This window comes from Monomorium pharaonis, chromosome 7 (genome assembly GCF_013373865.1).
Source record: "Monomorium pharaonis isolate MP-MQ-018 chromosome 7, ASM1337386v2, whole genome shotgun sequence".
In the NCBI taxonomy this organism is placed as follows: Eukaryota; Metazoa; Arthropoda; class Insecta; order Hymenoptera; family Formicidae; genus Monomorium; species Monomorium pharaonis.
This window is the reverse complement of record NC_050473.1, coordinates 8,640,687-8,666,541: the sequence shown is the minus strand read 5'-3', so window position 1 is coordinate 8,666,541 and position 25,855 is coordinate 8,640,687. Positions and strand designations below refer to the sequence as shown.

Below are 25,855 nucleotides of genomic sequence, written 5' to 3'. Positions count from 1 at the left end.
GAATATGAAAATATGAGAAATGTGAGGATAATCAGACTACGCTGAAATATCCGCTAAAAGAATATCATTCCCAAATTAATAAAGAAATTATATCTCATATATATATATATATATATAGAGAGAGAGAGAGAGAGTGTGTGTGTGTGTGTGTGTCTCTGGATATAACTCTCTGTGCACAGACACGCTTCATTCGCCTTCGCGAGAGAGTTTTTCCTCTTTTATAGGGCGGGCAATAAAAACGGATTGGCGCAACTTCCCGTTCGCGTTCCATAAAGTAGAGTTTGCTCAGAATGCGAGCGCGATCGCGACTGAGCGAGTGAAAGTTAAAAAGGTCATGCGTTTTTAGACCGATTCGCGCCTCTGTCACGTCATTTATCGCCCACTTATATCCACTTGTATCGCACTGCGATGAAAAGGGCGCATCATAAACGAGGGAAAAATGTCAGCGAAAGAGTGAGAGAAAAAACCGCCAGTATTTTCTGTGTCGACGGCTATATAATTTTATTAATACCCAACAGAGATCGGCGACGAATATTTATATTTATTATATGTTATCGTATTCGAGCTGTCGTTTTCCTTAACACGGACATTACCACAGACATACACGGGATCCATACTGGTGGCTGTGAATCCTTACAAGGAGGTGGACTTCTATACGAATGTGAGTAATCCATTAGTTCTAGCGAAATCACTTATAGATAAGTTAAACGAGCGTAAAGATTAAGGAAGAAGTACATTTGATAGCTAGTATCTCTTAGATTGTCGGTGTTTCGATTATATTATTTTTACGTAGGTTACTTGTAATGTATATCCATACCATTTCTCATTAAAAATAATTTAAGATGAGATTTTATTAGAATTACAATCTATTTATCATTATTACAACACATTATAATTGTAATTATTGTAAAGAAGTGTTTAAATAAGAATTTAGTTAAGTATTAAGAGAAGAATCAAGTTAAAATATTATAGTGCAGAGCTTTGAGATGAGAAATTAAGTAAATATTAAAAGTCGACGCGACGTCAGCGTGTACTTTTCGCAATTTTTCGAGATTGTTTACTTGCGATATCCTTATCGATTTGGAATACGAGAAAGAACGTTTCCATTCAAGGTACACAGACCCGATACAATGAGTATTATCGATGACGTGATCGATAGGGTGGGCTCGATAGATCGCTCGTGGGTACCAGGGTAACGCCGCGCTTCCTGCGACTGACAAAAACCGGAAACACGAGCAAGGAATAATAAATATCAGGCACAATGCGCGCCGCCGTCGTTCTGTTGGTGTAAGGTGAAAAAAAGCCACGGAACGTACGCTACACACGTCGATCTTCCGAGTGGAGATAAACCACAGTCGTCTCCCACCGCCGCGCCGACCGCCGCGTTGAAAGATTAAAACTGCTGTCTCGAATCTTTCGATATCTCGTCGAACGCACTTCTTACGTGTTCGGCTACTCTTGCAGCAACAACGCGCGTTACGCAAGCGAGAAGTACGGCTACTCCGTTTAGCAGTCTCAAATGTATGATAATGCGACGTTAGCACTGCAACGATGTACTTCGCAACATCCGACGAAATTTTCACTCCGTTGCTTTGCCGGTGCTTGGCGATAAAAATACTAATTCCATTTAGGTTATTCAACCGTACGTTGGCAAATACTAGACGAAGTGTGTCAGAAAAAAGCAGGTGTAACGTGTTTAATTTGAGCGTAAGACAATAAAAGGTATAAAAGTGCAGAACGTGACTTGTTATAATTTTTTACGTCGTGTAAGAAAATAATGCAAAAAATTTTCAATATTTAATTTCGTTTAAGATCAAATTTATTTTAAGATTTAGAACGAATTAAAACATTAAACTGCAGTATGGAGTCTTCTTGTGCATTTTTTAATCACAAAATATTAATTGAGAGCTTGATGATAAATTTATTAGCCAATTTGAAATTTGTCCATTTTTCAGAATAATTTATAAAGACATTATTATAGCACATGTCTTTCTGTGTTTTTCAAGTGTCTTTTCCCGAACAATTCTTTTCGTATTAAATTTCATTTAAAATTAATTGAAGAAGATTATTGATGATATTTAACTGGTTAAATTTTTATAAGAAACGTCTTCTTTAAATTAATCTAACTTCAAAATTATAACTTTGACGTTTTTGTTACGGAAAGAAATGGATTTTAATTGACAAGTTGTTGTTAGAAGGACACACGAGAAGCAAGATAGCTACGTATTAAAGTATAACATATTTAGATTGTTGGCTAAGTATTGCATGCCAGTTTCTCGTATCCTATACGACGGTGCACTTCCTCGTCGCATGTGCACGTGCAATTTGCATACATTGGCAGTGCAGAATTATCGTGCCTGTGGCGGACGAGTTTTTCCGTGAATGGCTTCAGAAATCCGCAAAACGCACCGCGGCAGGACGCGCTTTTATCGTGCTGGCCCTCTGTCTGAAAACAGGAAACGGAAGCCGCAACGTGCTTACGCCTCGAGAGATAACTCGCGAAACGGCGAGCGCGCGGCTGCTTCGCTCCTCTTCGACGGCGAGTTTTCTAGGCCAGGCTGATGGAACGAAATTTCTCGCGCGATAGCAAGCTCGACTCGTTTCTCGACGGGGCGATAATGTTGACAATTAGTCTAATTGGGATGCTCGTGTACACGGAATTGATTGGTTCGCGCGGAAATATGAACGGCGCGACGAATTGTTGTCGATGTTTTGCGATCGAGGGTGAACGGACAAATTTCAATCTTCTCGTTCGCCGTTTATCTTGGTGAAACGTTCCCACCGATCGGATAGTGCAGTTTCCCTTTTCCGCCATCGGTGCGGCTATTTTCGGTTGCACGTGGTGCACGGCGCGGCGCGGCTTCGCTCCCTCGCACATCGCAGACTCATCATCAATAGTCATGTCTCGTATCAGGGGCGAATTATTTCTGGGTACCGAGTAGCACTTGCGTGTAAAGGGTGGAAAAGGATTTTGTGCTAGGGGATAAGTTTTTCAAAACTTTGATATTGAAAATTTAAAAATTCAAATGAGTTTACTATATTATTGCTGTATTTAAAAAATCGGATATTCCGAAGTTTGAAATTCTCGGGATTTATTGGATTTTCAGTTTATTTTTGGCAAAACAATCTCTTCAGAGACTTTGCTTTTGAATTGACAAGTTATGTAAATTTCATTTGACTTTTATATCAGTTATCGAAGAATTTTCTTCGCTATTTAAATATATTTATATTATTTTTATGTTTTATAATAGATTCCAGTTTTGATTGTATTGAAAATAAAAATCACAATCTTATGTATTTCTGTAAAATTGAAATGTGACTTTGTAATCATTTTGAATAGAAAGAAAAAACTGCTAAAAGTCTGAAAAACGTATTTGACTAAAATAAACTATTATTTTATATTATTGTTAATTACTTCACATTATTATATTATTATTATTGTTATAAATATTATTTCAGCACTTGGGCAAAGAGCTCATTTCTTTGCAAGTGGTAGTTTCGACGCTTCTTTCAGACGAAAATGGGAAAGCGATAGTTCGCGGAGCGTTCACCGCCACTCGTGAAAGGTTTTTGTATTAAGCTAACAAATGGCAGGCCTCTTCGAATTTTCGAAGGAATTCTTCAAATATTATTCTGTATGGTCGCCCGTTTACGACGCGGAAAACGTTGAGCGACGGTGCATGCGACCGTAAATTGGATTGGGCGGTGAGAACCGCCGGAGTTAGAGTGTAGCGATAAAATTTACTTTGTCTCGTGTTTGGGGAACGAGCTGACTCTCCATAGGCTTTATTGCGTTTTCCCCGTTCCCTCTTCTCCGACGTGTACATAACCTTCGAGCAGGAGGATTTTTTAACAGGGAAGGGTGGAAGAAGAGGGGGCATCGTAGTCTCAATGTTAAAAATAAAAAATTCACGCGCTACTAAAATAAAATTTTAAAAGGAAGAAGTCGATGGGGGGGGGGCGGTATTTTCATTAACATGTCTTTAGCAATTTATTTCCCAATGTTTCGAAATTGCCTTTCGACACGGCAGAACGATTCGACGTTGATTGAAGCGCGTAAGCGCAATTCGAACGGCGCGAACAGATTTGTATAGGGAAAAAAAAAAGAATTAAAAAACTTATTGTTGAGGCGGACTCACGCGATGCGTTATCCTTGCGCACTCGCGGAAATTCGCGTGCTACGGCAACATGCGTGATTTGCGAAGGTCAGCTGGGGTACCGTTAAGAGACCGAGGACTCCTGCCGGGACTACAAGGAAGAGGGTGGCACGCCGTGGTGGTGCACGCCCCGCGTTATTGATCGCGCCGAAGCATGCGGATCGGATTCGGGACTCACTCGGCGTGGTCGCCTCGGGGCCGCCAATTCCACACATTTCTGTCGGATACTCTCGCTGGATCCTCGCCAGAGCGATTATGATGATCCATGCCTGAATCGCGATCGAATTACCAAGTACAATAAAAAAAACGTATAGCAAAGTTAACAAAAATTTGTGATGAATCCTTTGAAAATAGTAAATCTAGTGCTCATTTCGGGGAGAAAAAAAAATACATTTTTTAAAACTAGCTACGAAAAGTCTTTCTCAAAATAATTATCAGATGAAAATTGGAGTGAAAATGTGTTGCAATTATTAATTATTATAAAATTAACTAGCGTGACATAAGGGTATTATAAATTTATATATATACGGAGTTTTTCAATATTAAATTTGCGTCAAATTATTTCAATTTTTTTACTTTGTGTTTTAAAATATTTAAAGAAATGCCAGAGGAAAAAGGAGGCCTTCTTACACAAAGAGTAGCGAAGCAGCCTTAACGAACTGATCTAATTTTTTTATTTACTAATTAGCCCAAGCTCGATTTCTGTACAGTTCCAAGCTAAGAATAATTCAATTACGACATCGCACCCTTATACCTTTTTGTTTCTCAGATACGTTAACGATGTGTATAATATCGTTCCGTTGATCGATAAGTAAGCAAATACGCTCGGATTGTTGTCGAGGTAAATGATCGCTACTTCCACGATAAACCAACAATCAAGTCGTTCAAATATTTACCGATATTAATGGCTGGAAAGCACAAAAGACTTGTGTGAAGCTTTTATCGGCTATCGGCTATCAATTATTTCACGATTGGAATATGATTACGCGAATTATTATTCGGGCATCAGCAATAATCAAATAACAACTATTTCACACAAAATTCCATACAAGCAGACTTCTTCCCTTTTTTTGTCAAAATTGAAAACTGTAATATTTTAATCTTCGCAACGCACACGTGGTAAATAAACGCGAGGCAAAGATTTTTTTTAACGACATTATGACTTAATATCGGATAACCGTAATTCGATTGCAATTCGATTTGGGTCGCTCGGACGAGTTTTCGAACCTCACGGTGATTAGTTTTAACGAGCAATCAGTACCCGTGGCAATCGAGGCTAACATATCAAAAATGGGTCAACTCGTTTCATCCGCAAACGCGGGCAACATCTATCGGAAACATTTCCTTGTGAAGGTAGATCGCAAACAGACCGTTCAACCCTATCAGAGTAAACGGAAAATTGACGTTAATCAATCGTCCGCGATAGTGTTTCGTGGCGGATTTAATGCTCGCCGAACGTTATTCGATTTTGCGAGAAAGTGGTTGGAAAAATCATCATGCAAGTTTTTATTGGAGCACGATGACACACGTTCAATTCCTTCCCAGACGATACTGATCGATGGACATGACCCACTAACGAAATAGAACGAGGAATCGACATCCCTTTGCACCATCACCGGTGTAGTATCGATGTTGACGACGCCGCGTAGCAGTGGGAAGCTTAAATTAATTAAAAAAAAGCGACGCTGGTGTAATAGCAATGGGAATTAGCTCTGGTTCACCGTCGGGATAAAAGTTTGTATTTTCACTTGAGAGAATTCCAAGGATACGATGAAATGTTAATTAATTAATCGTGAATATTAAGATGAGTTTATTTGATTGGGATCTACTTTTAATTTTAATTCCATGTATAAATGAAATAATGTAAATGCTCGACTTCAGATATAGAGTTCTAGATATTAGTGGCTTAATCCTAAAAAATTGCATTTTTATTAATCATCTTAGCGACTGGCAAATATGAAATATTAAGATAAGAACAAATAGAAATACGTATTTTGATGTAGAAATAAAATGTCTGTGTGTTTGTGATATTCTAGATGTAAATATAAAAATATTTAACTATATACATGATACTATACGATTATTTAATTTAATATTAAAAAAATTTTTGCAACTCTATAAGAAAATTGTAAAGATAATAATTCTAAAATTACGTAGTTTAAAGAGGATACCAATAGCTGAACAGTATAATATTATACAATGTGTATTTATATATGGAGGTAGTCGGCTTCTTTAAAAAAGAAGCAATGAGAAGTGTCGAAACTTCCGAAGCGTCTTCGCTGGAACGCATCCTTTCACACTTATTTTTATATCCGAGCTTTCTTAAAGCTTTCCGACCACGCCGCGATTTATTTCGAGCAACTCATCCTCCTAAGTGTACCTTGAGATAATGTCTTTCCGAAATAACTTGCTTGGGTTGTATTGAAGCATCTTAAATCGCCCATTAATCACAATATTAACGTCTAGAACCACATTGTGAAATAGAATTAATTATCTACTTATTAATAAATAGAGACAGCGTAAATTAAATTTAGTTATAATTTTAACATAATTATATAATCGATTCAATAATTTATTTTTTTTTAATACAATATCAGATAAGAAAAAATTATAAGAATCAATAATCAAGAATATATTCGGATTAGATTTAGTTATTACTTTATCTTTAATACACTTATTAAGTTGGAGCAATCTTATTGCAAAAAATTGAAATAAAATATATACATTACTTACAATTAGAGGCTAATTTAGCGCTTTAGTTCCGATTAGAAGGAATTGAAACTGAGAATATCAGTTTCACGTCAACCTAGTTTGTTATTTATAAATGCACCAAATAAAAAAGGAAATACAATAAAATTAAGTGCTTACAGAAAATAGTCAATTGAAAATTTAAAGTTCTATCTGGTTTGTGTGGTAAATGTTTGCTTTTTGTAAGTTCCTTAAAATGTTCTCTTGAGATGGATCGAAGAAATGCAGCTGAGGCGCCGAAGGAGATTGCACCGTAGTGAATAAAAATTGCAACATTACTTCTATATATAATACAGTAGGCTGGGAATAATTCAGAGAAGAGAGTCGCGATTTTTCCGTGGTTCTACTGAAAATAGTCCCCGTCACATCAGGCGCGATTCAATGGCTCGCTTTCTCGCGGCGGCAGTGTCATGTATCTTTTCTTGTTATCGCACGACGGCAATTCCAGGCGAGTGCATTTCATCCGTTTGTATATAACGATTCGCCGGAGCGCGAGCGTTTCCTCGCCGGCTGACGCTCGTAGGCGGCCCGACGCAAAACTGGGTTGCACTACTTCGGCCGCGAGACTAACGCTCGGCCGAGAGCGACGTTTTGTGCAGAGCGGGTCGCGCGTGTGTATGTACGCGCCCCGTCGTCCCGGGGGAGAAGGCTGAATGAAGAGGGCCACGGTGGAACTCGGTCATATCGGGTGTCGTCGCCGATTAATCGGGTTACCAGGGTGGTTGACACGATACGCCCGCGTGTTCACATTTTCAGGCTCCCGCGGTCGGATTATCGCGACGTTATCGCGCACGAAAGTCCTGAAGTATACACCTTTCTTACGCGCGCGCAGGATACGAGAAGAAATTCACGCGCCGTTACATTTCGCTTTGCGTCAAATTTAATCTCTGTACGAACAATGTGGTTCGTGTATTTTATACAAATGTTTAGCTCTTTTATTAGCTTATAAGATAAATTTCTTGAGTAAAGAATATTTAAAAGTTGACATTTTACTAAATTAAGATTATATTCTGTATTTTTTGGAAAGAGAATTAAAATGTTTTATGTAACATAAAGCATTTTTCTTTTTTTCTTTTACATAAAACGACCTTGCATTTTAACAAAAGTGTAAGGTTTTACTTCTTTAATGTGAGATCCTTTAACATGAGAATTAACGCGACGATTTCCTGATCCTTCTTGGAGGTTCCGCCAATCTTTTATCCGCGACTGTGGAGCTCTTTCTCTCTCTCTCCCTCCCTCCATTTCAGTGGAATAGACTCGTGTTGGAGTTTTTCGTTTTTCGTACAACAAGAATGCTTCTTCGCGAAGGCGGGCAAGGCTTTTAAGAGCCGCCCATTCTCGCGAGGTCGCGGGCAAAGAGGAGCGGCGGTACCTCGTTAACGGCCGGAACCTGCAGGTTTCACCCGAAAAGGGCGTCTTCCTCGTCTTTTTCACAGGAGTACGTGAATCGATACCACGGCCAGAAGATGGGCGCCTTGGAACCGCACGTGTTCGCCCTGGCGGAGGCGGCGTACAAGTCCCTGCAGGACACCGTGAGCAACCAGTCCTGCGTGATATCGGGTGAGAGCGGCGCCGGCAAGACCGAGACCACCAAGTTCATCCTGCAGTACCTGTGCTCGGTTACCAGCAACGTCGACACGTGGGTGGAACACCAAATTCTGGAGGCCAACACCATCCTCGAGGCGTTCGGTAATTATCCGTTAATAACATTCCACGTCCCAAATTAGCGCGTAATCGCGTTCGCGATTTCGCAGTCACGTTCTCGTTCGTACGAGCATTTCATCCTGACGGGAGACTATCTAAGAAAGTCCTTTGATTATTGAGACATGATTTTATCTTTTAATCGTATTAAGTTAATCCAATAGCGATTCCTTCATTATTTTGATGAAATAATTTCTCAATCGTTATGACGAAATTTGAGTAACCTGATTAGAACACTGAACTTAGTCAACAGTTATAATGAAGAATATTAACGTTATATCGTTGCTGATCCTTGTAATAAATAGCAAGATATGAAATATTTTTTATTAACCCGATGAAAATCTTTTTCAGAATTTATATACGAATTGAAACATTTTTCAGAAATATTGAAAAAGCTCACATCTTTGCTTACATTTTTTCTTATATATGATTTCTGAAATATTATATGATAATTCTTATTTTATAACTTCTAGTGGGGTTTTATAAAATTTGAAAAAGTGTAAAATATTTTTTAGAAATATTTGTTTAACATTAGATCTACGATTATATTAATTTGCGTTTATAACTTTGGATATATATATATATATATATATATATATATATATATAACATATCTTGGTATTGAAAAAATATATGATATAAAATTGTTCACTTTCACTGTTACAAAATTGATCTGAAGGTTAAGGAATCTATGTATAAGTCAAAAATTTTCACGAAAATATAAAACTTATTTAGGAAAGATTCGATATAGAACTGTCAGACGTCAGGAAAGGTACGATGGACTAAAAATAAATTGAATATCTCTAAAGTCAAGGATTGAATTACACTGTGTGTATTAAACAAGAATTGCTGTTTAGACGCGAGGCTAAACAGAGACGATAGAGTAGATCTCAATCATGCGTTCGGAAGTAAACAGCCGCGATTCATTAATCGAAGTTGCGGTACGAGCTTAGCGACAACTCAGGTGTTAAATGCAGTGACGAGGGGAAACGAAGTGGGTCACGAGGCAAAGAGGTTTTATGAATAAAACACATCAGACGACTGACGTCGTTCATTCACCTGCATGAAATAATGACGTCTTCTTTAAATTCAGTTTATTCTCAGAATCGTTTATCTTCGTCACTGCATTTCACAGCGTTTCGTCCGTGCTTCGCATCTAAATGAACTTGGAAAGATCCCCCTTCCCTCTATTCTGCATATTAAAGCACTTCTAATAAATGTATTTTTTCTCTAAAAGTGCTTTATTCACCGAACACAATTAAAGAGAATTGCTTTCGTAATAATATCGCGAGACTTTTAGGAAATTTAAAAAAAATTGATTTGGATGAGGTTTTTAAATTTCTTACGATGTTTAAATAGAACGATAGAATTTAATTAACAAGGGAAATTTTATTCGCACCAAAACAGGCAACGCGAAAACCGTTCGGAACGACAACAGCTCGCGTTTCGGCAAGTTCATGCAGGTGTGCTTCGACAACAAATGGATGATCAAGGGATGCATCATCCAGGACTATCTACTGGAGCAGAGCCGTATCACCTTTCAGAGCCCGGGGGAGCGCAATTATCACGTGTTCTACCAGCTGGTAGAGGCCGGTACGAGGGACAAGGAATTCGCAGAGCAATATAAGCTGAGACCAGCCAGCCACTACAAATATCTCAATCAGTCCGGTTGCGTGAAGATCGACGGAATTTCCGATTCCAAAAGGCTCGATTCTCTCAGGCTCGCCTTCAATGTGCTTCAGGTATTTTCCCGCCGGGGATGAGAGAATTTCGCGCGTTATTGCTCCTATTTTATTATCAAATAATTATTATCCGTTTTCCCGCAGATCGCGCCGGAAATGTGTGAAGGCATCTTCCGGGTTCTGTCGGCCATCCTGTGGCTCGGAAACTTAAATTTCGAGGACGTTGACGGCGAGAGGTGCGAGTTGACGAAGGAGGACAGGGACATAGTCGACACGGTAGCGCCGCTGTTGGGTCTTCAAGTAGAGGATCTTACCAAGGTGGTACTGATACGGCAAATAAACGTACGCGGTAACATCACAGAGATCCCGCTGAAGGTGCAAGAGGCTCGAGAGAATAGGCACGCGATGGCAAAGGCGCTCTACTCTCGCACCTTTGCCTGGCTCATCAATCATATCAACAACTGTACGAACCCGGGCCAGGATATCTCACGGTTTCTCGGCATCCTCGACATCTTCGGATTTGAGAACTTTACACTGAACAGTTTCGAGCAACTCTGCATCAACTACACAAACGAGAAGCTGCACAAGTTTTTCAATCACTACGTCTTCGCGTTGGAGCAGGAACTCGTAAGCTATTTATTTCAGTGTTCAGAATTTCTATATGAATAATTCGAATAATTCGAACTGTACAGGTTTTTAAAATTCTAAATTGTTCAGTTTGTACGAACCTACGAGTACATTTGAAGAGCTTGAATTGTTTAATCTATTAAACCTAATGAAAGCAGCTTATTGTTTATTGCTTTTTACAATCGTTGTTTTTTTTACACTTTTTTTTTTAACTGTCCCAACTCGAACTATTCAAACTTAACGCTCGAACTTTTCTATTTTGAACTGTTCGTATAGTTTGTTCGAGTCTTTTTGCCTGAGCTTTATTGTTAGATCTTTACTCTTATTTTTTGCCTCTGTACATTTGCATTTTTTTTGTCAAACGGATTATTTGCCAGAAATAAATGTCAAATAAATGTGTATTTAGTATCACCAAGAGGGGATCCAGTACTCCCATATCACGTTCACGGACAACACCATGTGCCTAGAGCTGATCGAGAAGCCTCCGCGATGTGTTCTTAAATTACTCACCGAGCAGTGCCATATGCCGAAGGGTTCGGATCTGGCTTACCTGACGAATCTGCACGCCGAATTCGAGAGCCACCCGTGCTACGTGAAGGGAGACGACCGACGAAAATGGGAGAATGAATTTGGAATCAAGCACTACGCTGGCTGCGTGACGTATACCGTCGAAGGTTTTGTCGATAAAAATCGGGATGTACAGCAGGATGTGTTCTTCGACTTTATGTCTAGGAGTACGAACGAATTTGTACAGGAGATCAGCGTCTATCAAGATTTATTGGGCTACACCGTCGGGCGTGCAACCGGCGGTACAACCACCACGATGTCCCGAGGAACGTCCAAGGGTAAGCCGACTCTTTGCGACTCATTTCGGCATCAGTTACAGGCCTTAGTAGACGTCTTGCAAGGAACGACACCATGGTACGCGCGTTGCATCAAACCGAATATGGAGAAGATGGCCAATCACTACGACGAGAAGCTCGTTATGGACCAGCTCAAATATCTCGGTATGCTTGATATTATACGCATACGCAAGGAAGGCTTCCCGATACACATGTCATTCCATGATTTTATCGCGAAGTATCGTTGCCTGGACAAAGGCCGATTTTCGCTGTCTTGCAATGAGAAGGAGGCGGTCAGATGTCTGATTAGTAGACAAGGTTTGCCGCAAATTGAATGGCAGATTGGTCAGACGAAAGTGTTCTTGCGGAACTGCGTGCACGAACCTCTGGAGGATTCCAGGAACCAAGTGATAACGAGAAATGCCATTGTTATACAGAAAATTTGGCGCGGATACGTTAAACGGAAAGGTATAAAGCTTGTATTTTCTGTTGTAGATCTTTACATGTACATATACATTTTTTATACATGATAAATTTATCTTTTGTTAAACTGTGTTGTACTCCTTTAATCGAAATAATTAATAAATTTTTTGTTTGGAAATTATAATTTAGAAATTGTTATTTTCTGTTTCAATAGTGTATAAACGTATAAGGGAAGCGACGCTGAAGGTGCAACATGCGTATCGCGGTTGGAAGCTACGAATAATGTTTATCAGGAAACGCAGGGCAGCCGTAGTGATCCAAAGTCATTTGCGAGGTGTCTTCGCGAGGGAAGTGGCCGCGGCTCTGCGAGAAATGCGACGAGTCGACGAAGAGATGAGAAAGAGGGAACGGTTAGAGGAGGAACGAAGGATGTTGGAGGACAAAAAGGCGTTGGAGGAGAGCCAGAGGTATGAAAGATCAACCCCGTTCGAATTTATTAATTTTCATGAATTGATATGTCTGTGATGATAGTGATTCTCGTAAAAGATACATGGTGGAACCGATTAATTATGTGTGCCGGATCGATTGTATGCGTTAATCGTTTCCGTTTGTGTTCCTTTTATAGCGCGCAGTACGATGGTATTGCCGAGATGGAATCTGGGTAAGTCGAACGGCGGAGAGGAACGTGTGACGTGTATGAACGGCATGCACTCGTTGCATGCTAAGTATCATCGCGTGTGCACTTCAAACGTGCGAGCATTATCGCTTCCTCGTTTGATATACGCGGGCATGGTTTTATACTTAACACCATTGTGATATTAAACGTTACATCATAGAAAATCACACGTTTATAATTGAAGAGTTGGATACAAGAACGGCGTAAAGCACGAAACTTTAAGATATAAATGTTGTGACGATAAAGCACGAGACTTCAAGATATGAATGTTGCATAATAATACAAAATATTATTCTTTAAATATTTGAACAGAAATGTAAAATTATCGTAGTTAGCATATATAAATATTAAACTAGTCTAGATTATATGTAATCTAAAATTTATTTTTAATTTTCTTTATGTTGATTTTTACAAGGTATTGGTTGCGTTCGTAGAAAAATATTTAGGTTGCTTTTAATTCCTCGTTAGATTTAAATGTGATAAACTAATTTATTAAAGTAGCTTATTGAGTTTGTTTTTTCTACTGAATGCAACCATTGTTTTTTCGACTTATTGCATCGAATGTCTCGATCGTGATATCATTACACAAATTTATTTTCCTCGTAAGACAAGCATCTGCATTGTGCAGACTGCACATCTAAAAAAAAAGTATTGATTATAATGCATTTCAATGTTCTTTTTAATCTTGCAGGAAAGTGCAAGAAGAAATCGACGCATTGTCGCAGATGGCCGAGCAGATGAACTCGAAGATGGCTACTACGGATTTGCAATCGGTGGATCTTGACAATCTATTTTCCTTTCTATCTGACGTACAATCAACTAAGAGCAATCAGATTATCGAGGAGATCGGGGAACAGATGGATGAATTGGTGGAGGATCTTGACGTAGAATTGGAGACCGTTATTCAACAAGAGATGGAAATGAACGCCAAAGCTGCTGAGGCGAAGGTCGCTTCTCCCATGAATGGGCAGGAGGTGCAATCTCCGCAGCAACAACAACAGCGGAACGTGGCAAGCGCGAATAATTTGAGCAGCAATAAACTTGGTCAACCGAGTCTTCCGGAACCCACGGAACCACCGCCGCCGCCACCACCCCCGGCGCAACCTTTAGCCATGAATGGCGATTCGTCGAGTGACAACGGTGAGCCGATTTACGAGTCGGTGTTACCGCGCGAGGCGAACGAATCCGGCAGTCCAATTCAGAACGGCGGCAGTCCGGGTCAGATGTTGAATGGTGAAACCTGCGGATCACCCCCTCCGCCTCCACCGGGTGGTAAAATGACCAAAGAAATCGCCGCTAGTCCGCCGTCCAGGCCAGAGTCAAGAAATTCCGGTGCTCATCATCACCATCATCATCATCATCAGACGATACCTCAAGCGCAGCAGAACGGCCACGATCAGCCGCAATCGCAATCGCAGACTGTGCAGCAGCTGCCGGTGGAGCGCGAGCAGCGACGCAAGTGCCGTGTAGAGCGGAAATTGCAAGAGCTCGAGGATAAAAAGGAGCAGGAGAACGAGACGACTTATCACGATATCGTGGAGTTCGCGCAGAACTATTTTAACAGCCATGAACGGTCGCCTGAGGGCACCATAATGGCCACGCTGACGAGAAAGTCGCGCGGCAAGAGCATCGAGTTCATTCCGAAGTACGAGATGGTTACGTACTACAAAGGATCCAGCATTCCGAACTCGCATATTCATATGTATGATCCCGATAATGTGAATGTTGCGTGCTCCGTGTTTAGGGTAAGCCTGCTTTAATTATACACTTATTTAAAGAAAATAATAATTCCTTTATAACAATTTATAAACAAAATATAATTCATGAATTTAAAACCGATTCTTAAAGTTCTTCTGTTTACTTACGTAACATGTCACATTTATAATATATTTATGACATAATAGATTAGCTATGATTTACATCTTTAATCACAAGTTGGAGTTATGTTTGAGATTATAAAAACTATAAAAAGTTCTTTTCTTTAGTTTCAAAAAAGTTTTTATATTTAATTATAATTACTTATAATCACGCATATTATATTATTTTGCAGGACTTGTGTAAGTATATTCGCGGTGAGATGAAACTGGACCAGGAGATAGTTACAATTCAGAGTATTATCGCTTATGGGATCGAACGAGAGGAGTTAAGAGACGAAATCTACGTACAATGCATACGCCAAGCGACAAACAATCCCAATGCTGAGTGGGCGGAACGCGTATGGTTGCTGTTGTGCCTGGCGATCGTTGCTTTCCAACCAAGCAAATTGCTCTACAAATACTTTGTTTCCTTCCTGAAAAAGAATCTTGCCTTGGAGGGCAAGCTGAGGCAGTACGTGCAGTGGTGTGTGGATAACTGCAAGAATACCAAGGTGTCTTGTAGGCAACATCCACCGTCCACGGTGGAGATTGCTGCCATGAGACGATTAGGCACCATAGTATGCAGGTTCTTCTTCTTGGATGGAAGAACAAAAGCAATCGATGTGCATCCGACCGATACGGCCGCTGATGCTGTTGCCAAATTAGGAGAAAAGTTGGGTCTTCGATCGTTGGAGGGTTGGGCTATCTATCAAAGCCGACCGGACGGAGAGGAGCACGTACGCGCTCACGATTATCTGTACGATGTGATCGCCGCGTGGGAAATGTAAGTATGGATATAATTATTATGTAGAATTATTATATAATAACAATTATTATATAAAACAATGTCTTTAACTGTAGGAAACAATGCAAATTGAATACGGCGCAGTCGTCATTCTCGACGTTGCGACGTGGCAATAATCCTACTTTGGGCAGCGGTGACAATCGTTTTGTCTTCAAACGAAGACTGTTCCGTAATCCAAGAGAGATCTCACAGGACCCTGTGGAAGTTAATATGTTATATGCCCAGGCGGTTTATAATGTCGTAAAGGTACGAAGATGTACAATGCTTCTCATAACAGATTAATTAGTCAAATCTTATTCTTATAATTGTCTTATAATATCTTTTTAGTGTGATGATTTTCCGGTATCCGAGAAAGTAGCACTGCAATTAGCAGGATTGCAAGCGCAGGTATCCCTCGGCGATCCTAAGGATAATGACAGACTGGATTACTACAGCGAAGTGGACAGCTTCTTGCCTTATAGAATCAGTCGGGCTCGCGGTGACGATGTTTGGGTGCCGATTATAGCGCAAGCACACCGGCAATATGGCGCCGGGCGCAAGGAGCTCGCTGCTAAAGTTTTGTATCTGTCCTGCGTGATGCAGTATCCGCTTTATGGCACAACGATGTTCAACGTCACATACCGCGGGTACTGGTCCTACGGCAACCAATTGATTCTCGGCATCAACTGCGATGGTTTGATGTTAATCAAGCCAGACGACAAATTTGTTCTGTCCGAGTATCGTTATCAAGACGTCGAAAGCATCATGTTGGACCCGAGTGACTCTTTCATTACGATCTCGTTGCTGCGACACAATCCCGACAGTTCGCATAAATGCTTCGTTTTTGAGACATCACAGAAGAATGAGATAGGCAGTTTGATTGTCAGCTACTGCTCTGCGCTAGCTGGTTGGATCACGGAGAACGAAGTACCGATGAAAAAGCTCAAGTGTATCACTAACGAGGATCGCATCCGGCTCTACCACAATCTGGTTAACTGCCGGCGAACACTTGTTGATTCGGAGATTCTTAGAAAACCGCAAGATTCCGGTGGTGGTTTCCTCCGGAATACACTGAGAAGATTATCGAAGCACCGGATAGAAAAGCTGAGGCAAGAACATGCAAGTGCTGATCATGGTGAGACTTACAAAGGTTTCCCGTATGCTTACTGGGCGTTCAGTAGGCAGCAGATACCGCAGAGCCTTTCGAGACTGCCCGACCCCGATGAGCAAGTGGCTTTGAATATCTTTCAGTTAATTCTGACATATGCGGGACTCGGCCAGAACGGGGACACGGTGCGTAGAGTCGAGGACGAGCACGTGAATCTTATACAAACCGTGATGGAGCGTTGCATACGAAAAGAGAACCTACTAGGCGAGTTGTATCTCCAACTGATCAAGCAAACCACTGATCACCCGGATCCTAATAATCGCGTCAACCTGCGACACTGGGCGTTGCTCTCACTCGCGTGTTCCGTAATCCTGCCGCCTCAGAAGGCCATACGCAAGTACTTGATTGCACACCTGAAACGATGCGCTAGCGATTATGTCACTGAGGAAGGCAAATACGCGAGGTTCGCCGAAAAGTGCCTTTACAAGACTCAGGGCACTCGCAGGCGGCAGTGGCCGCCGAGTCGCGAGGAGATTATGTGCACCATCAATCGTCGGCCAATCTATGCAAGATTCCATTTCATGGATGGCCAATATCACGCCGTCGAGTTTCATCCATCCGCGACCGCCAGGGACGTCATGGAGATCATAAAGACAAAGATAGGACTCGAAGAGACTGCTATGGGTATGTCCGGTATTTTTAGTTTCCTATATTTCTTCGTATCTTACTATAATTTTTTTTTCTTTTTATTGTGAAATTTATTATACCACCAAAGTTACAGTGTACCACGTTTTCTAAATACTGGCGTATCTTTAATTGCGAAATGTGGTCGTATTACAAATCTATACATTAAATTTATTCCAGTTTGTTCCAAATTTCTTTGTTTGATTTCTATTGCTATTTTTATTCCTACATCAGGCTATGCCATTTATGAAGTACTTGGGCCGACCGAGCGATCGCTGATTCCCGAAGAGAAACTAGCCGACGTCATGTCTAAGTGGGAACGATACAGGGCGTCGCAGCAGAACCAGGCACGCAAGCATGCGCATCACTTCTTCCTCTTCAAGAAACATTTGTTCTTGGATCAATATATGAACTTAGACGATCCCGTAGAAAAGGAGTTATTGTATCATCAGGTGTTGCACGATTTGCGAGCCGATCGGTTCCCCATTACTGAGAAAGAAGCTGTAAGTAATCATTGCGCTTCTTTGCGTTTAACTTTCATAGCTTTAGATTAGAGCGAAGAAGCGAAGAAAAAGAATTAGGATTCCTAAAAATATATATATAAAAAACGTAGTATTTTCCAATAGCGAGTAAGTAGTAAAAAAATAGGAGAAATGTGAAACATGCAATAATTTTTAGATTATGAATTTTTTAAATGAAATATCGACATTATTTAAAATATCTTTTTAAATAGAATTATATGTGAAACAAAAGAATTTTTCTATTTGAATTTTAAATGAAATTATACAACTTTACATACATAATTAGTTCGCTAGTTTTATATATAAAATATCTGTCAATATAAAGATAAAAAATTAGTAAATTATGAGATTTTTTGATCTTTTATTATTTTGTAATTTTCTTTTTCATTTTCTTTTCATTCACTTGTATTTCTTAAATATATAATTACTATTCTGTATGTTTATTGTTTGTACATTTTTTTGTACATTATCATCAGTTATTCAAAGAAAATTTCATGGGACCAATATTATATTTAGATGATGCTGTCGGCTCTGCAAGCGCAATTGGAATTGGGCGATTGTGAGGAGCCTATATCGGAACCTGATTATCGAACGATATCGAGTCACTGCCTGTCAACGAGACTGGTGCCGTGCCTATGCGTGGACGGTGTACGCCAGCACCATCAATCCCTGCGCGGAATGACGCCGCCGGAGGCGAAGAAGGCTTTCCTAAATCTGATCCAGTCGTGGCCATTGCATCGCGCGACGATCTTCGACGTGATGCAATCGTTCACCTCGAATTGGCCGCGCGTTCTTTGGCTGGCTGTCGATCAGCAAGGTCTCCATCTCCTAGAGCATCGTTCCAGAAACGCGTTATGTACTTACGAATATAATAGTATTCTAAGTTATACGCCCGCCGTTAATTGCTTGATGATCATTACCGGTACGGATAAGAAGCAGAGCAAGGTTATTCTCACCACAGCTCAGGTAACATAATCCAAGCGACCATGTATGTTGCTATTCTATTCACATTTTGGAAAAAAAATTCTTTGAAAATTTCTCAGTTTTCATTCATATTTTCCGGCAATAAAAGTATTAAATAAAATAATAATATAAGAGAGATAGAAATTTTGCGCGTTGAAAAGTATATATATCGATATTTAAATAAGAAAATTTTTTAATAAAATTATATTTAAATTAAAATATAGCATTTTTAATTTTCTTAAAATAAAAGCAATATTTTTAAAATAAAATTTTCAACAAACTCTCAATTTAATAAAAATTTTTTGTAATAGACATACAAATTTTTCTACACAGAAAAAAAAGTAATGTAGCCAATAACATATGTGATTGCGGGCTGCCAACTACATAAAATACTCAATACAATAATATTTGCTATTAATGCAAATACAATGTTGATACTGCAATAGCATATATTATTGTATTGAGTATATCTGTAATTGGCAGCCCGCAATAATATATCTTATTGAATATATTACTTTTTTTTCAGTGTATGTACATAATAGACATATATTATTGTACAAGTTATATTCTATTTTATTTATCAATGATGATTTCACTCTTCAGGCTCATCAGATAGCGAATCTGATCCGTGAATACATGGAGGTGCTTCAGTCACCGCCGGAAATACCGAGGCGAGATTCGACTATAGTTCAACAGTTGGCCGCTCAACAGCAGCAGCAACAGCATCAGCATCAGCAACCGCCTGCAAATCTATCTGCACCCGGCGGACGAAAATCTCGACCCGCTTCGATGTTACATAGAGGTGCTCCAATAATACAATCGCAAGCTAGTTAGAATGGCTAGATAATCCTTCTTCGCGCGAGTTAGACGAAGTTTCCTTTCAACTTGTGCTTATCGAGTTTTCGTTCTTGGCCATGTTCTATTACCAAGTGCCATGAATTCGAGATTACGCGTACGACGCCATGTAACGGCCAGTGTCTATTTTATAACAGAATATGCATAAGTATTGTACACAATTATAATAATTTTAATTTTTAAATTGCGCTTCATAATGTCCACCGCGATGAGGCGTTTCCTCTATGTAACTATCTTAGCAATTTATTCCGAGATTAAAACACGTAGGACGACGTTTAGCATCAGGTTGTGGCAATAAGAACAATTTATATTTAAAATATTACATGTTTAATGCTAAATGCAGCTACTCGATTCTTAATATAATCCTCGAATTATTTAGATCTCTGAACAATGTAGTGTCTAATAGGCGTCATGAAGATATTCGGGAGTCGACTTAATTTTTTGAACATCGTCTTTGAATGTCGTTCAGAATTTTATCTCGGAGCTGCATTCAGCAATAAATGCGTTATAGATAGGAATACGACTATACGGGACAAAGACTTAAACTAATTATGCTTTTTTTCGGCCGGGCCTATCAGGGCGACGATGAATCGTCGTGCAAAGATGGCACTAGAGCTTAGGAATACTTATTTCTTCCACTATTTATTGGATTAGCATATAGATCACGAGAGAAAACGTTAAAGACTAGATTTAGTCTCCGCGAATTTAGCTGATTTAGGAGAAATGAGTGATAAATAACTGCCATTAGAAGAGTTACTGACCGCAGGGAAAGTTGCCGATGAAACTTTTCCATTTCTATTAATGACCGTTATCATTGTTGCCTTTTTTATGAGCAATCGCTGCCACCGTTTTTTGATAAAAGATTTTTGCAGCACGAAATATAAATGTGAGAATTATATATACGGCGATATTTAATGTTCAAGCAATTATTCCGTATACATCGTTAATTCCGATCGACAGTGTTTTATCCCTCCGGCATATCCAGTCATAATATCAATAGAAGATAGTGATCAAGGCGCCACGAAATTGTAATATCTACAAAGTGACCAAAAAAATTCAATCTTTCGAACGTGAATTAACGTTTGACTGAGTATTAATATTTATATTGATTCCTGTATACACAGTCAGATTTTTGAAATGCGATGAGTGACAGCATTTTATAATTATTGATATTATAGATTCGTAATTAAAGAATCTATACAGATTATTTGATGAAAATATTTTAAGTGCGAGAAGAAATGTTTTGTTGAAACATTTGCATTTTATGAAACTGAACGACATCTAAAAACTTTTCGCTCACCACCATACTTCGAAGACATAAGATGTAACCGCCAGAAGAATCGTTTTTGAAACCGATTTATTAATGTTTGTAATAACATATTTAACGTGTCTTTTGCAAAAATTATACAACAAACAATTATATTGTATGTTGTTAAACGATTCATAATCAACCGCAAATCTATTGATTCAGTTTTTTTTTAATATCGAGAATATTAATTTTACTAATATTAATTTTTTTGATATGGGTCGAATCCGTGGTATTAATTTTTTTAAATATTACGAATTAAGATAGAATCAATTCTGTAAGTATAATAATTATTTTAATTAATTTTATATGTTTAATTGGCAGAATCACGTATTTTCTCGCATTGCCTTAATGTGTAGGTCTTGGACAACAGATTGGCGACAAACGTAAATAATCGTCATTTTCTAGACAATCTTTCCAATATTATCACTTTTCTTTGTATAAAGCTAATCGCTAAATTAGAAATAAAAAAACTGTATAAGAACGCATTCCGCGCAATTGACGCGCTCGCATTTGTCGAAAAATACGAAATTGCGTCCAGTTGATACTTTACTTAAAGTAAAAACATAGATGTCTGGTCATTGGGACGTTTACCTTAGTTTTTTATTTCGAAAAAGAGAAATTCGCTCGTATGTAAATATATGAAAAACGTTCCATCGTAAATTAAATCAATAAGTTTCGCGCAAGTATCTCTTGTAGTTTCTTGTACACAATATAATCACGTGCTCATAAATATCAGGATGGCAATTTTATTAATTTTACACGTATGTTTCGCAAGAAAATGTACTTACGTATTTATATGTTTTAAAAATAAGAATTACCCGAAGAAAAAGATGATGCATTTAATTAGTTTGACATTTCGCGTTGGATAAGTTAATAATTTATTGTATACTCGAGATATAATTTTAATAGGATTAATTTTGAAATATATACGAACTCGTGTATAATTAAAAAACTTGAAGAACTGTTGGGTTTTATAAAAAAACGCAGATATTCTCGAATACTCTCAGGAATGTCGTAGAAAAGCGCTGTTTTGTCGCGGCAAAGACCGTGACAGAGGTGGTTGTTTTGTTAGTTAGTTCGTTTCCACTTGAAAAGTTTGGCGGAACCTCGACGTGTGCAGAGACAGACTGTGATCCACTTTGGAAGTCTTTAGTCTTCGAGAGCCGTTTAAACCGAGTGAGACTATGTTTCATGTTATTATACGGTATATATGACGCTTGCGTGTGCCTGGAGAACATGAAGTTTAAAAGATATCTGAGGGAGACGTCTGCGAACAACTTACTATTCCTCGGACATCTAGGCAACGTAAATCTTATAACAAGCCTAAAGAACGTCTGAAAATTTAAGTTCGGAGAGAAGAGAAATTCTTAAATTTTTCAGGCATCTCTTGGATGTTTTCCATTGGACTCTTGCCTGAATGTCTGAGAAGCTAAATCCTAAAAGACATCTTAACATTTCAGACCTCCTTTAGATGTTTTACGTTATGTTTTTGTGTGTGTGTATGAGTGAAAGTGTGATTAATTATAAGGATGATGCGCGCGTGCATGCATGTTATTTAAGTGGCGCTTGCCACATATGTAGCTTCAAGCGAAGTATAAGTTATTGGTTGACGATGTTATATTGATATATATGTATGCATATACATATGCACATAGACATATATGTGTATGTATATGGAAACACAATGACGTTGTGTGTATATAAATATATAATTATATATAGACAAGTATGAGATCGCGAACGTTGCGCACATTGAGCGTTTCAAAGTGGCCGCACAACAGTGAGTGGAGAACCAACGCGTAACGTCATTGCTGTAAGTGCAAGGGACATTCGCGCCTACGTATTATATAAAAAAAATATACATACGTATTATATATATCAATGAATAAATGAATAAATATATATATATTCTATCATTATTCTATTATATCAATATATAACTGAATAAATATATATATATACATATATATAAAACAGAACAACACATATATTTTTTATTATTTTATATAATATTAATACGTATACTAAGTTAGAAAAGATATATATACGTATTATATATGTATATATAAATTTAATACGTTATTAAATATATTAACTCTCTATACACACGATTTGATAATTTTCCTCTGATTTTTTTTCTTGGAAAAATTAAGATTGTAATAAGTTATAATCTTTTCTTTAAGTAAACAACCATACTTCCTAAAGATGCTAAAATATACGTGCACAAAAGTTATCAAAAAATTTTTGTATACTTGTAAAAAAGTAATAAAAATTAACTGAAGTGTCATAATCTCACGTGTGCACAGGGTGCTAATATATGAATTACGTATTAAATAAGAATTATGTTCTGTGAATCATTTAATTGGAACGGATTGTAGTTCTTGTTTAATTGAAGACAGAAAAATAGTAAAAGAAAAAAATTGAATAGTCTATTTTCTTATGGTCTCACTTTTTTATAAGTGCAAGAATATACCGGGAAAGTGTTTAGTCAAATTGTTCCAAACACAAACTATCTTTTTATGTAAATTAATTTTATTCGCAAATTAATACATGAAATTAATGGAGGATATCGCGTAAGCGATACAGAGAATTGAACGAGAAAACGGTTATTCTTGCCTTTGCTTTATATTTGAGACACTTTAGACAACAATCAGACGAATAACAATCAGACAAATATTCGTTCAGGCAATTGCCCGTGTAATTATTTGTGCGACACGAGCGACAGTTTAACTCGGATGCCAGTATATATTTCGTATTTTTCATTGTTGTTTATATAAGTATATATATATATATATATATATATATATATGTATATATATATATTATAGGAATATATACGCATCTTTGTTTTTATCTAATCCTATTTTGTGACCAGCTTCGTGACCACGGCACCGAGGAAACCAAATCGAGACAGCAAAGACAGAGGCAATCATTTTTGTACACCCGCGTACATTCTTTTTTCTATTTTTCTTTTTTACATTAAATAATCACCATAATAAAACTGCGACAAAAAAATAATGACAACGCTAGTCGGCGTGTAATGGAATAGTAACAATGATGATGATGATGATGATGATGATGATGATGATGATGATGATGATTATGACGACAAATCTACTTGGATGTCGACGACCATTAAGGTAGATAGCTTCATAACGTTCTCTTCTTTAAGCGTTGAAATATGGTAACAAACACAAATACAATATGCAGACCTCAACATTTTGGACGTGCTCTTCCCGTCTATATCGTTCATTGTAATTTATTTTTTTTCCTGCCACTCTAGTTCATTCTTCTTTCAATTTTCACACACCTTCTCTCTATTTCTCATCGAATATGTTCGTATGCTCGTTTTGTATATTAAATCACGTCGGAATATAAGATGGATTTTCTACGTAGAGTGCGGTAATAGACTGTAGTACAGCCCATATGTATCTCAATTATATAAAATACATAGTGCATGCCTGTGTATGTATGAATATATATATGTATATATACAAGAAATATATATGTATATATATATTATATAATATACAGGGTATTTCATAACATAAAATTTATTACAACAGTGGATCAGGGACAAAAATAATGAGTAAAGTTCATACACAGAGAGAATTTTCTTTTAAAATTAAGACAGCAACAAAAAAGTAAAAAAATTTTACTATATTTTTAGTAAAATTTTAGTTATACATTTTTCAATTCGCAAAATAAATTTTATTAAAATTATAGTAAAGTTCATGAAGTCGATGTTACCCCATGACTCATTTTAAGAATAAATTCTAAGAGAAAATTCTCTCCATGTAGAAACTTGTATGTTATATTTGATCTTGTTTCAAACACTGTATATTATATATATATAATATATATGTAACATATAACATATTAATATATATCTGATATATATTATATATAATACGTATTATTTGATATATACATATATATATATGCACACACACACACATACGCAGTGTATGTGTACACATACACGCACACACATGCATACACACACGCGCGGACATATACTATATACTATATTAATTATACTGATATGTTAATATAATTTTATCCGCCCTTGCGTCTGCTAGGTTTAATTCACATCTCTGTCCTTAAAATTTGTATAGAAGTGTGTGTATGCGTGTGTGTTGCGTGCGACGACACGTCTCGTGTTCGTCGGCGTCCCCCTTTTTCTTTCTTTTTCTCTCGCGTTTTGGCACTTGCAATTAAATTGCTGAGATTCTTCACGAAATACATAGAGAGAAGGACGGCGTACGCTAAAAGTAAGCAATTTATCTTTTTTTTCCAGGTGTAATAATTAGACAGATTTTTAAAGTTGCATCTACTCGGGACGATGAGTGGAACAGGAAAAACGCGTGCTACACAGGGAAAAACCGGGAAGGGGGGGGGGGTTATCTCGTGCACCGGGTCTCTCTAACATTAGCCTCGTTATGTCTCTCCCTATATCGGAAAACATCAAAAGCATCAATACACGCGACTCAGTCCACATGTATGACTCAGGTCTCATTCTTTCTACTTTTTTTCCGACTCTCTCGAAGCAAGAAACAACTGTTTACCACAAAACTCGTGCCAATAGACTACTTACAGCCATTTCACTGAGATTCGCGAAAAATAATAAAACATACAAAAATAACTTTACGATACATGAATTGTTGACCTTTCGATCGCCAATCCGTGACGTTACGTAATATGCAACTTATCCTCGTGTACATATTTTGTGTGTGTGTGTGTGTGTGTGTGTGTGTGTGTGTGTGTGTACGTGTGGGTGGCCGCATATTCTCTCCGATTTGTATCTGTATTTGTAAAAGTATGCTATATAAGAATGTGGCTAAAATTTCCCGTGAGACTGTAACGAAAGCGTTACGATGTCACGCGAAACCTCATCGAATAGGAATGCTCGCGTTTGA

General features: G+C 38.1%; 1 protein-coding gene across 2 annotated transcripts in view; it reads left to right on the top strand.

Annotated features, from left to right (window-relative positions):
* Positions 1-22,849, top strand: part of LOC105836871 (myosin-I heavy chain) — a 37,766-nt gene extending 14,917 nt beyond the window's left edge. Inside the window, exons 3-16 of one of the 2 annotated variants that reach the window (XM_012681204.3) lie at positions 599-661; positions 8,342-8,594; positions 10,014-10,348; positions 10,433-10,915; positions 11,322-12,225; positions 12,395-12,647; positions 12,806-12,841; positions 13,548-14,601; positions 14,907-15,496; positions 15,574-15,763; positions 15,845-17,288; positions 17,523-17,791; positions 18,326-18,775; positions 19,376-22,849. In XM_012681204.3, coding sequence (XP_012536658.1) covers positions 599-661; positions 8,342-8,594; positions 10,014-10,348; positions 10,433-10,915; positions 11,322-12,225; positions 12,395-12,647; positions 12,806-12,841; positions 13,548-14,601; positions 14,907-15,496; positions 15,574-15,763; positions 15,845-17,288; positions 17,523-17,791; positions 18,326-18,775; positions 19,376-19,606 — 6,555 coding nt within the window. In that variant the 3' untranslated portion in view covers positions 19,607-22,849. The remainder of the gene's footprint in view (positions 1-598; positions 662-8,341; positions 8,595-10,013; positions 10,349-10,432; positions 10,916-11,321; positions 12,226-12,394; positions 12,648-12,805; positions 12,842-13,547; positions 14,602-14,906; positions 15,497-15,573; positions 15,764-15,844; positions 17,289-17,522; positions 17,792-18,325; positions 18,776-19,375) is intronic. The other variant, XM_012681205.3, reaches the window with a different exon arrangement.
* The last annotated feature ends 3,006 nt before the right edge of the window (positions 22,850-25,855 follow it).